We start from the raw sequence: 14032 nt of genomic DNA on the forward strand, positions 1-14032 counted from the left end.
CAAAGCACATTTAAGCAAAAAAAAGAGACATTTCAAACATCAGATAAAGTTGTCTATGGAGCAACTTGATTCAGCCCAATGTGCGCCGTTAGTATTTACAGAATTAGAATATTTATTTGATTAATATTAGTGTAACCTTCCAGGTACCGACGCAATGTTGTGACGTCGAAATGACTGACGTGCGCTCCTCCTCCCTCACCTCCTCCCCCACCGCCTCCCCCGGCCGCGCCCGCCCCCCCCTGCCCGACTACCGCAGCCCCACCTACTGCGACCTCGCTCACCTACATCTAGACAACGCCACAGACCTCAATTATATGGCAACACCGGTCGAATTCTTCAGAAGACGAGCTCTTCGCAGGAACACCCTCGAGAGAGTCATCCAACATATCAACCAAGCACAAAGACCACTAACACTCCAACTAGGTAGGTTCCAACTTAGCATACCTAGGTTCGGACGCAGATCTTCCAACGAACCGAGACCAGACACACCGAATGTTGCAGAAATCAATATAGAAGATCTAGATTTCGTGCGTGTACATTCTAATGAGACTTATACACTAAACGGTCGTACTATAAGACTTTTAGGTGGTAATTTTGAGAATTATCCAGTTTTAGATGATTCTGTACGACCACCGCCTTATACTGAAGCTATGAGATACAAGTTATATGGACCCCCACCTGAGTACTTAAGTAGGGAACGTTTAAATAACGTTAGAGAAGTAAATAACGTTAATGTTGATGAAGAAGCTAGAAATAACGTTGAAATGCCACCTTGTTATGAAGATTTAGCGTCAGGTGTTGATGATAACGCTAATGCAGTTAACGTCACTGAAGTTATAGCGGATAACGATAACGGTAATACAATCGAAACTTTAAGTTCAGTTATTGATAACTTACCAGCTATCGACAGTGATGTTAACGCTAATGAAACGCTTGTCGAAGTTAATGATTAAGTAAAGCGAAGAAACTTAAGATTTTTTTCTTATGTTTTTATATCTGTTTGGACAGATTCTGGTCTTTCAAGACTAGCATACTTAATATAAAAGTATGCGTTTTTTTATTTACAATTAGGTAAAAATCCTTTCAAATCCTTGCCAATTAAGGATCAAATAAAGTCGTGATTTTTTTTAAATCTGTAACTGACTTAATACGGGTCGAATTCTGTTAAATTTAGTGTTGTCATGTTGATGTTTTAAAATTTATGCCCCTGTCCATTAGTTGTACTTGAATAGGTTTTATTAATGTTGCCATAATTAATAGTTCTGCACGTGATTTGTTTTTGCACTCGATTAATAAGATTCTCCTGGTGATCAGTGTTTTTTTAGTAATTTTAGTTTGTAAACGCATTATATATGTATATTTTATTAAATGGCCCAACATCACAATGTATACATTTTTTTTTCTTATATTGTAAACAAGACAAACTATTCAATTTAATAATTCGATATATACAAACATCAGTAAAATAACATCGGTGCTAAAAATTATAATGTATCATGCTCGAAGGACCATATTAAAAACGTAATTAACATATGAAAGTGAACAGGCTCTATTCAAAGTGGTACTCATTTTGTGTGTATATATTTATTTTTAAGATCTTTATATGTTTGTCTGTTAATATTTGTTCTGAAGAAATACTAATAGATGGTTATTTAAAATTCTTATTTTAGTCCATGTACCATTTTGTACAAGGAAAGTGTAAAATGTTTAGTTGTTTGGGGTCCTTAGATATGGAAATATCTCCAGTCTCCATCCCCTTTAAGAGTAGCGGCAGCTTCGCTATTATGGCGAATTGTTACGATTTTGTTAAACTATAGTTGCATTGCAAGCTATCGAATTATTTTTTTGTATGGGGTACAAAAAATTATTCAATATATTTTTTGTGATTTTTTTTCTTTTCTTAAAGTTGGTTAGTATTTCTTCACTATATGTGATTTGTTAAGTGAAATAAGATATAGTTTTGTATAACGAGTATAATTTTGCTAGGAATTGGCCAGTTGTTTTAGTAATTTTTGGTACTTAACCACAAGGATACGCTATTGCTATCCCATACTATATTTTTTTAGAAATTAACGTATGAAAAAAAATATTTTTTGGACTTTAAAAAGGATTTTGTATCAATAAATCTGAAATATTAGTGGTCATGTATTTTTTTTGTCCAAAAAGTTCTTGCCATTTTCTTTTTAAAAAATTATGCATTTAGAAGGAGAAAAAAATGCGACATAGCAAAAATTTTATATAAACACAAATATTTTTTGCACAATTTTTCTCTTGTAAAGTAAGTTTTGTGTAGATTTTAAATATTTGGACACTTAAAATTATATTTTTTGCAAATTTTTAGGTTATTTTTTATAAACAATCTTAATATAGAGATACAACGATACAAATCCGACCAAATAATGCTTTATAATGCGAAGTGACATTTGACAGCTTACGGAACCAGTGTTGCTAGTTTTTTCTGAAAGCAAACTTTATTAAGAACAATATTAAAAATGTTTAAAGGGTGTAATTTTTTTTATTATACACAGATTTAGTATCTGTGCCATTTTTTATAAAGTGAAAAGAAAATTAAAAAAAAAATATCAGGTAAAAAATCCTCTACGTTATGAAATTGTTACTAACGTTAAATAAATGCTCTTTTACTTTGACAGGAAATATTAATAATGATTTATGAAAAATGGCACAACTGCTAAGTATGGTTAAGTTAAAATTAAGTATATTTAGACAATTGTAAATACGCTCTTACTGTAAGAACACGCTTACACACGAAACAAATATTAACTTGGCAATGCGGCAATGCTCTTTCTCTGTCGCACCTACGGCGTCATGCGTTCGTCGCGTTCACTCACTGTACAACTTCCGACGCAATTTGTTTGGGTTTTTTAAATAAATGCAACATAATTTAAAACAGTAATCGTTTATAGCCCAATTAAAACAAAAAAATAGATTATCTTACATCTAAAATTAAACGGTTCTTTGCCCTTCCTCTACAAACTATGGTTAAATCCCTTACTTTTGTAAAGAAACAAATATAAAAATGCTATTTTTGTGATTTAATGTTTAGGTTATTTTAAAACCAATTAAGAGAAACACCAATTAGGGCAGGACCCATAATTTTTATTACCTTCAAACCCAAAAATCAAATCACAATGTGATTTTACTGGAACAATAATTATTAACATATCACATAATATTAATATTTAGCTTTATAAATAATTATAATACATAAATATATAATCTATAGATCTAATCGAAATGTTTAGGTTTGTAAAAGATTGTTAAAATTTGCCTCAAAAAGAGCATAAAACTGAGGCATAAAAAGGCCTTTTATGCCTCACTTTTATACTCCAGTTTATAGATTATACATCTATGATCCATGTTTTCATTCAAATAATATAAACAGTACTCCAAAAACGTAATAATATGGCAATACTGACAATAAATAGAGTAATCTGACATATTTTTAAAACATATTTTGTATGCTGCATATATATTTTATTTAAATGTTTGCAAGTTATTATGAAGTTTTTTGGGAACGCTTTTTGCCAGCGCCGGGTCCACTCGCGAATATCACGTACACGTATTAATGTAAGTTCTTTTAACATACCCAATATTATCTTAAAAGTATATTTCTAATTGAATATTCAAAATGTAAGGATTTTTTCAGGTTACAAAAGAGTACAGTGCGATTCAAACTTTAAGGCAGCTTGAGTTCCGAGTGTTAATTTCATAACTAACTGTAATCGTAACTTCTTTGATAAAATTTGTATTGCTTTTGTGCTTCTACTGTGCGTAAAATGCACGGATAAAACATACTTTGTCGTTGACGAAATCTAGACGTTAGTAAACATGCGCTTATCTTCGAGCTACTATAAATTTTGAATCTTGTTATACCAAGTTGGTATTGTCTACAATTATACTTTATTTAAATTGTATATGTTATTTAATATAATTTTGGGTATGTTAAAAAGAGCATTTTGTTGTATAAAATAATATATAGTACAAATAGCGTCCAGCCTTTCTGATGCCTTAACATTGTTAATGTAAGCTAAATAAAGTTTCATGTTCTTGAAATTGTGTTTTATTTCATTTCTCTAAGCAAAATATCAGCCAGGTTCTGAAAGGAATCTCAAACACGTAGGGCCTGTGCCACCACTGGCTGATAGAGGCACAGATAGCTTAAAAATGACGTCACTGTCAGATAAGGGAACAAAATCGGATATTTGCCATCATGTATTTTACTCGTTTGATTATCAGACAATTTACAATTCGGTGGTAAAGGGCCTTACCTTCATAAAACCAATTTAAAACCTGTTAGACGTCATTTTTTAATATCAGAAGTTAAAGCGCGTTTTTATAATTCCTTTTTTTGACATATTTAACCCTTAATTCCACATAGTGTTTTGTTTAGCAAAAATTATATTTTAAAAACACTCTATAGTACAAAAAAAAGACGTATTTTTCTCTAAGCTAGTTGTCTTTTTTTAATTAGTTGTTCGACATACTTAAAATTGGAAACAATCGAATTTAGGGTTAAATGTCGTTAAAAAATTCGGCCATAAGTTGGTTGTAACCAGTTGAACTGAATTAAAATTATAAAAAACGGTGAATTTAAATGATTATTTTCAGATTAAATAAAAGACATATTAATTTATTATTAACTTTATTTTAATCTATACATGTCATTTGTACATAAATACACAGATTACTAAGTACACGGTTGGACCGATTTACACATTGTCACACTTTTAATTATCTATGTTGATTGTTGAGTAACGAAACACGAAATAGAATTTAATACCCCTTATTCTAGTTTAATAACAAATCGAATTTTCTATGTGAGGAATTTTTTTAATCTGTAGAAGTCATGGCGTAGTTTGAAAGTAAATGTTTCAGTTAGAATTGATAAAAATCTAACTATATTTTCATATTGTTAACGTAATATGCATACCTATAAAAGAATTCTTTAAATTAATGGCAGTTTACATAAATAATAATAAAATTACGAATAAATACATAAATAAAAAATTAAATTGTTATACAGATCTTTAAACCCTGATTTCAATATTAGTTATCTGTACAAGAAAATTGTCTAGAAAAATAAATAAACTACATTAAAATTGGGAATATTTTACAAAATGCAGACGTGGAATGGATTCTAATATAAATCTTGAAATATAAAAATAATTATATTTTTCACATCAAATGTAAGTTTTATCCAAATGTTGCCAATAACGAAAAATTAGACGAATCGATACTTTTGAGAGTCGGGTACAAGTTTCCTAGAATTGTTGACTATAAAAAAATCCTGGTAACAAAGATATTTAACATATAAATAGAAGGGACACTACGAATCGAAACGCTTAAAACTCTACTATTGGGAGTTTATGAAATTTGACAGTTAGCGGTGTTTTATTCGATTTTAAAATGACAAGATTTAAGGAAAATGCTCGTAATACCCACTCTATTTATATTGAATATCTTTACTGGTAGATGCGTTAGGTTACTTACTTTCGAACACTCGTAGATATTAAAAAAATATTGCATTCGGATTCACTAAATAAAACACCTTTTTTTACTAATCACTTATTGACAATCTTTTTCTATGAAAATATTTAAAAAATATAGGAACTCATTTATCGGAAAGAAAATAGATATGTTATAGCACCGTAGGGCGTTATATTTGAAAAGTTTTCCCAATACTGGTGTAGAATTAACTAAAATAATACTTGATTACTCTGTTCTTATTATTCTGGGAGACGTAAGTCTTCTTTCCTGTCGTAGTTTTAATACTTCAGATTTTACTATCCTGGAAATAAAATATTAGTAGAATAAAACACACCTCACTTTTAAGGGTCTATTAGGAAAGATTTGCGAGAAATTCGTAACGTGATCGAGAAAAGTATCAGATCTTGTCGAAAGCGTTACAAAAACTAACTTCTAATCGGACCGTATTAATAATAGCTTTTTCTTAGACCTAGATTAGATCTTCAGGTCCCAACTGTAACGTGCGGTTCACACTTGGCCAGTACAGTAAGACAGTTGCGACGGTCAGTCATAGATAAGAACTCACAGGTGCCAGTTAGCGTTCATCTATGCCAGATGTTTGCCAGTCCAGTCAGCGGTACTAGTTAGTAGTACAGTTGTACTGGCCAAATATGAACGGCGCATTAAGATAGGAACCATTCGCACAACTGTTTAGTCGCACAACTAAATATCGAGTAGTGTCACCTCCATATAATCTCAGAAATCAAAGCGAGACAAAACACAATGTAAAGATGGTTATAAAGTAAGTGGAGACGCAGCACATTCTAGAAGAAGGTACCTGAGCAGCAGACAGAGCGCGAGCAGGTCGCAGGAGATGAGCATGTAGAAGACGTGCGACCAGGAGCCGCTGGAGGAGACCACGCCCGCCAGCATGGGGCCCACCGCCGCGCCTGACACGGCAACAACACTCACACTCACAAGTCACTAATGACCAAACACTAATCTATCTATACATATAATAAAATTGGAGTGTCTGTTTGTAATATCAAAAGAAAAATTGCAGATTTCAGTAATTTCTTTTGCTGATAACGAAAATCACATTTAATAATTTTTTGTCTGTCTGTTTGTGTATCTGTCTGTCAGTCCGCAAGCCGCGTTCGGGTAATCTCCGAAACGGTTGGGCCGATTTCGACCGGACTTTCAGTGAAGGGTAGCTGACATAAACGGATATATTATAGGCTACATTTTTTTTTTTTTTTCGAAGTTCGAGGCCGACAGCTCGTCTTGAATACATCGCTACGTAGTGAAGTATTTACGCTTGCGTAAGCGCCGTTTACAATCTGAGAGTCGTCTTTGTAAGAAATTTGGTGTTTATTCAGATGATAGAAAACGCTGTTGTATATTTAAATTTCGTTTCATCACTCGGCCGTTGAAATACTTTAGTAAGTAAAATCAAAACGAATAATTTAATCAATACTAACATTATAAAGAGGAAAGATTTTTTTATTTTTGTATTTATTGAAATAACTCAAATACTGGACCGATTACAAAAAATCTACATTATCAGTACCATTTTTATTACTTTTTTAATTCCACGCAGGCGAAGTCGCGACCAACAGCTAGTAAGTAAATATTAACATTATCATTTAACGAATAAACTCTAAAATTACGTAAACGATTTTAAAAAATCATTACAATGCTTTTTTTTTTAGAAAAATCTCCGAATATTTTTATTTAAAATCAGTAGATTTTTGTTAATTTACTAATATTTCCTTTAACCAATCCAACTAAGCTCTAGGCTTGCTAGGACTAGGTTCAAGACAGTCGAATGGCGGGATTAGAACCCTCGACTACAAGTACAGTAGTCCGTACCACAAACCATTAGTCTATTGGTGGTTATTACTAGACTTTTGGTTAGTATTTGTAAGTAAATGTAAAAGTATGTAATACCGATGCTGCCAGTGCCGTCAATGATGGCGGTGACGGTGGCCAGCGCCTTGGCGTCGCCCGCCAGGCTGCTGTGAGTACCTGCGGGGAAATACTATTCAAAGAAGAAGAATGAATGAAGAAGAAAATATTTATTGGTGATAACCACTCAGCAAATGTGCTGATCTTCCGAAAATTTATATTGAAAAAAAAACATAACGTAAGTAATCACAACACTTGTAGCTACCATGTCTACCCTCTCCCTCCACATTCATACACAGTTCTCCTTCATCTCCCCTGCCTTATTTTACTCTCGTAGTGGCTTTGCGCGTTTGCGCCCTCCAAATAACTCTATCATACGTCATCTCAGTCATCACTCCCTTGATCATGTCACCTTTCACACAATCCATCCATCTCTTTCTAGGTCTACCTATACCGATGTACCCTTCCACATTCATAACTAACGTCCTTGTTACATGCGATTCATCCCTTCTCATAACATGCCCATACCACTCTAACCTTTTACTCCTTATTTTCCCAACCACTGGGGCTACTCTCAAACCTCCTCTAATATACTCATTTCGTATCTTATCCAACTTGTACGGAACCTCTATATTACTCCAATTCTACTCTTTATGTACAGTCAGGTCACTTCGCGGTGTTTAACTTTAAGAAAAAATGCTTTCTTTGCAACGAGGCAAATTCCGCCTCTAAAAATACTATTTAAATAGCAGTTAGTTTCCTTTTTTGTGATCTTTTTTAAAATATCTATTAACTATGTCCTTGATTATTATTTCTCGTCTTTTCAATTTTTACAAAACGACTTAAAAGTGTGAGTTTTAAAATGTAACACCACCAGACACCCTGATAGTACAATAAAAAAGTAGATATAAAATTCGAAAGAAATAAAATAATGACTGTGAATACATTTTGATATCTATAAACTAAATTCCAGTGTTCAATTAGGACAGAGGACATAGTATAGTGACAGTGTATGGTAGTGGCAAAGTGATTATTGGCGGGGTAAGGTAGTGGCAAAGTAAATTAGAAGCAGGGTATGGTAGTGGCAAAATAAATTAGTAGCGGGGTAAAGTAGTGGCAAAGTGATTAGAGGCAGGGCAGGGTAGGGTAGTGGCAACGTAGATTAGTGACAGGGTAGATTAGTGGCAGGGTAGGGGAGTGTCAGACCCAGGTCGGCGCTGACGGCGGTGGTGATGAGTGCGTAGGGCCCGTTGACGAGCACGCCGGCCAGCACTAGCAGCGACACGTTCAGCGCGTACGACACCGCGCCCCAGCGCTGGTACAGCAGCAACTGACAAACATTACCTTTTATATACTGATAGATACACATAACAAATAAAATATTATCTGTACTATTATAATAAAGCGTAAACACACACTTTTTCGTTGCTTAAGATGTCAGCAATTACGGCATATTTTTGATAATTACTTTTTTTAATAAAAAGCCCAACACTGACGTCACGCTTTAGGCTACATATTTTCACGCCATTAAACTTAGGGGGTAAATATTTTGGATAAAAACCCTAATGTGGAAAAGAGATCATAGACCATAGACCAAGAGAGGCATCCTTGCTTTCTTGCTGTTGGCAGCAAGAAAGCAAGGATTCCATGGTTTGTCAGCGTCAATTCATTTTGACATTTGCAATTGATAATTTGACACATGTAAACAATAAAATAAAATTTTCATAATTTTTTGCGGATGAAATCGCAGGGGAACATCTAGTTATTGATATATTAAAAATGAATGGCGTTCATAAGAAATGGAGTTTTGATTAAAAAAGTCACAAATATAGTTACCATGGCAATTTTATTTCGATTGACTTTTTTTTCCCTTTTGTACATAATTTTTCCAATATCTTTATTTTTTATCCCTAAATTTAATAGCGTCAAAACAAAACACGTTGCGTGTCGCAATCATAGTTATTAAGAAATGAGATATATTTATTTAAAAATATGCTACGATTGCTAACATCAAAGAAGTGTTTACGTTGCCGGTAGCCCAACTTTTGTCCTTTCTCCTTTCCATCCTTTTTCTTATAAGAATCGGATGGGAAGAGAACGTGGATATAACGGTGGAAGAGATGTATAGAAAGTGGAAATATCCTGTATATGTGCTTCTCTTCCTTCGTCGATTAAGGGTGCCTACCCTTCTGACAACGCATCCGATATTGTATATATCTATGGCCATTTATGCAGGTGGCCATTTGCTCGTTTGCCACCTTATGATATATAAAAAAATCAGTATAGATAGATTTATATAATGTAGTGTAATACTGACTACGGGCGCGCAGAGCGTGTAGAAGGCGGCGCAGACGAGCGCGGGGCAGCCGGCCGCGTCCGCCAGCAGGCCGGCCAGCACGGCGCCCGCCACGCCGCCCACGTCGAACGCCGTCGACAGCTCGCCCGACTGCTTCGGCGTCAGCGACGCTGTGATAGAGCCTGCTTTAACATCTTCGCATTGTAGGGTCGGCCTTATTGTATATAAACCATACCCTTTTTTTCTCGCTGGGAAAATGCCTTTACCCATCATCCCGTTGCCAGGGGGGTATGTGGGGCTCGCCGACCAAAAGAATAGACGTGGCCGGAATACCCACTAGAAAACCCAGCGGTGTCCCTGATGTCCGCCGATGGCTGGGTCACGGGAACACTTGCGCAATCTTCCGCGACCCAGCCAGATATAAATCATACCCTGCCTTAACTAGGGCCCGACGACGCAAAGACCGAACTTTGCGAATTTTTTATATCCTAGTTACTTTGTACTATTCTAAATCTTCAGCAACGAATGGTCATAGCGCAATATCTAATATTATAAATAGATTTGGATTTTTGTATGTACTTGACATGCGCAAAAACTACTGGTCCGATTGCAAAAATTCTTTAACCATTAGAAAGGTATTTTATCTGCAATTAACATAGGTTACATTTTGTATTATTTTTCGATTTCACGCGGGCGATATCGCGAGCAACAGCTAGTAATCTATAAAGAAACCATTCTGTAAAATGAATTATAACTAGATTTTGATCACTTTTTCTGTGGAGAGTTAACAAAAAAGTAAACAGTATTTAATTTCTTCTAAATTTTGTTCCCTGAGAAAAAAATCATCCATCCAAACTTCATTTCTAATATCAGTATGAGGTACAAAATGAGTATATTTGTATACTTACTTGAAGTGTTGATGTAGAGCGGCAGCCAATATAAGAAGGTGTAACTGACGAGTTTCGCAAAGAAGAGAGAGAGGGAGAATTCTAGTACTCCGGGGATTGCCAGCGCGCGGGAAAGAGACACCGCACTCTCGCCTCCCTCCCGCGACGGCCTTCTTAAGAGGGCGGTGCTCTCGTCTGCTTCGTCACTCTGAGGCTAGAGTGGTATAATTACTGCTTAACATAATAACAGTAATAACACGTAGATAGAACATTAGTGTTGTAATATTAAGAGCCTGTCCGACTGGCTGATAGAGACTCAGATAGCTTAAAAATGACGTCACTAATAAGATAATAAAATTCGATATTTCCATCACATGTTTGACAAGTTGGATTGTTATCAGATAAATAACAATTTAGTGGGACACGCCTTAAAAGTACGAGTGAAATAACTAAAAGAGAATTTTTCCATTCAATACTAGAAAAAGAACTTCCATCTAGTTTATGTTATACGTATTATTGACATTAAAAACATACATGCATCTGTCCATCCAATCAAAAGAAAGCAGAAAGAAACATGCATCCAATCAGAGAGCGCCACGTGTGTCAGACATGACGTCGCGCTTTCTGATTGGTTAATTGCATCGCCTTGATTCAATGTTGCCATTGCACTGCTATAATTTATGCAAATTAATTAATTTATGTTAAATTTGCTTATATTAATGTATAGGCTTACCGGTGGTGCGTTTGCAGAGTGTCTGTTGGGACGCAAGCTCGCCGCCTGCGGAGGTGACGTGCGGTTATTGTGCGGTTTCGGTGCGTGTACGTTGCGGTTACCGTGCGGCGTGTTAATTGCAGTACTCCATACCATTATTAGTTAAATTAAATATAAACAGCCTTACTACATTTGGAATTATCCGATATTTTTAATTCTGTTTTATCTCAAGTATGAAACTTTTATTTTTACCTAAATCGGAGCAAACACCATTGGTATTTTCATTATTAATAACAATTGAAAAAATAATCGAATGAATATTATTTATTCAACAAAAACTGAATAGTTAGTTTGTTAAAAAAATCCAAAACCTCGAATCGTCAGTTCTTACCTGATCTCCAACGATAACTTGAGATGGTTCATCTTCATCTTCAGACCTTCGGGAATGTCTGGACTGTAAATAAAATCCGTGTAAATAACACGTGTATAGTCACAAAATCAGGCGGTGTTCCACTTTATAATATAATTGTTTAAACCTTTCGTATAAAAAAAGTCAGTCAGTACATGGATAACAATTTTTATTACTATCCCGTTGCTTACGCAAATGACTGCTACTTAAATTATTTGTAAGAAGAGTCGCGAGTTTGTTTTATTACAAAGAACAAGGTAATTTTCTATAAGTGGACCACCGCGTACATCCCCAACTGTACCTATCGTTTTATAATCCTGCCTCAAGTACCTCAGCATGTGGTGATATCACCAATCCCACGTGTCTCGGTTCCGACGGTAAAAACAACCAGACTAGGGTGCCCACAAATCCCATGCCCAGCGCTGGATAGATAAAAGACAACGCCCAATCGGCTTCCACGAATTCTGCCGCCATTACTGTACCTGTAAATTTTCAATTTTGTTAGATTTCTTAGATAAAATATAAAAGTCTGCAAGAAAAACGTTGTTTAGAATGTTTAGCAATTGGTCCAAGTATCGAACCTTGTGGCTCACCTAAAATATTTCCTAAAGAGGTATGAGAGTTCCAGATACCGAAAATTAAGCCTTTCTTGCTATTCCCGAACCATTTACCAACAGTGGCCACGGTGCCTGGCCACCCTGTTGTTTGAGCTATACCAGCTCCAGCCTAAAAATATGATAGAGTTTTAGTAATAGGCAGGCGTCGCCAATAGGGGGGAGACAGCTACACCACTTATAATAAGCGAATAAGTCCACATTAATAGTTGTCAACCTTGATTCAGCTTAGAACATTGGCTGTCGACGTCCATTATCACTGGAGTTTAAAATGTAGATTACGTTAAGTTCCTTTGTTCTTATTAATAATCAAAGTATCATCAGCTTGTTAGGAAAATGGTTAATTTAACCGCGATAGTAAATAAAATACTTCCATGTTTTATAAAACCTATAAGATCAATATAAACCGAGCTATGGAGATACTAAGAGTATATTTTTGGACGTTGTTTCCTTCAGAAAAAAACAAATTTCATAAGATAACCAATACTTTACCTGGACTAACAAATAAAATGAAATGGAGTGTATACTGAGGGTCTTCCCGAGGCCGAACAGATAGCAGAAGATGGCGGAGACCAGCATACCCAGCGACAGGAAGTATCGCAAATCCACTCGCTCTGCCACCATACCTACGAGCATGTCAAAGTGAAGAATAGTTTCCTTAATAATAAATTACATATTTGCCAAACAGATATCATCATCAACAGCTCACTATACGTCCGCACTGAGGGGCTCGTAGCCTACCCTGTGACTAGGCCATAGTCAACCACGCTGCACTGCAAGTTGACTTCACACTTATAATTGAATTTCTTTACCAATATGCCATCACGTTGTTTCCCTTCGCCGTAAGAAGGTCGGGTAAATTATGTACATATGAAATTCGAAATATCGAAAATCACATTGGTACGGCGAGATTCGAACCCAGGACCCGTGGATTAGTGCACGAACTCCCGAGCCATCAGCACTCATAGAAGATATACTCACCAGAAATAAACATGGCTCCCGCGTAGGAGAACAGAAAAGCCGAGTCTAATGCACCGAGTAGAGTGTTCGCGTCACTGGTATCTAAAAGTATTTGTTTAGTCTTAGAAATACACTAAGAAATATACAAAATTCACGTCAGATAGACGTAAAATTAAAAAAATGTATAAAAACAACGAGGATGTTCTAACAATTCCTTCAATTAACGAGTAAAGTACCGGATGCGTCCTTTTTTACAGCTGCCTTACAAAAAGGCCGGAAAGAATACGCTTCATTAACTCTTGAAAAGAACCATAGATTTCAATCTACATGATTCTGGAAGTTTGTAGTGGCCATCGTTACCGCCATATTGTTACTTATCCTAAAAATATTCTCATGTTCTGCAACTACTTAAGGTATTCTATCTTTTTTCAATGACAGATTTATAGTTGCTATTAAAAAGAGATAGCAGTGCTATCGTACTTACTGAATGGGGCCCAATTACACCATTGGTCATCTGTGGTGTCGGTGCCTGGCGGAGGCACCAGCCCGCTGCAGTTCTGATGAAGTATGCTCTTCACCACGGATATGGGCTTTCGCGTCAAATGGTATGTCATATAGGTAAAGTATGTTAACATTAAGACTGCGCCTTGGTACCTGTAGAAGTAAACAATATTAAGGTAATCTATATCTATCTATACTATTATAATAAAGGGTAAACACACACTTCTTTGTTGCCTAAGATGTCAGCAATTACAGCAT

General features: G+C 35.4%; 2 protein-coding genes across 3 annotated transcripts in view; one reads left to right on the forward strand and one right to left on the reverse strand.

The window, feature by feature from the left end:
• Positions 1–3725, forward strand: part of LOC106101644 — a 14359-nt gene extending 10634 nt beyond the window's left edge. Inside the window, exon 10 of the mRNA XM_013280948.1 lies at positions 144–3725. Within this exon, the coding sequence (XP_013136402.1) occupies positions 144–953 (810 nt within the window). The 3' untranslated portion in view covers positions 954–3725. The remainder of the gene's footprint in view (positions 1–143) is intronic.
• Positions 3726–4646: 921 nt separating this feature from the next.
• On the reverse strand, positions 4647–13950 carry LOC106101645 (sugar phosphate exchanger 2). 2 transcript variants are annotated; one of them, XM_013280950.1, is made up of 13 exons: positions 13758–13950; positions 13295–13375; positions 12806–12939; positions 12293–12425; positions 12030–12181; positions 11682–11744; positions 11312–11356; positions 10600–10792; positions 9713–9861; positions 8602–8725; positions 7438–7515; positions 6326–6437; positions 4647–5809 (listed from the first exon to the last, which is right to left on the reverse strand). In XM_013280950.1, exons 1-13 carry the CDS (start codon positions 13906–13908, stop codon positions 5734–5736), a joined length of 1491 nt encoding a protein of 496 aa, XP_013136404.1. In that variant the 5' UTR covers positions 13909–13950; the 3' UTR covers positions 4647–5733. The 2 variants fall into 2 exon arrangements, with proteins under 2 accessions (XP_013136404.1, XP_013136405.1); XM_013280951.1 differs by lacking the exon at positions 11312–11356.
• Positions 13951–14032: the final 82 nt, after the last annotated feature.

Source organism: Papilio polytes, unplaced genomic scaffold (assembly GCF_000836215.1).
Source record: "Papilio polytes unplaced genomic scaffold, Ppol_1.0 DF823969.1, whole genome shotgun sequence".
Classification (NCBI taxonomy): Eukaryota; Metazoa; Arthropoda; class Insecta; order Lepidoptera; family Papilionidae; genus Papilio; species Papilio polytes.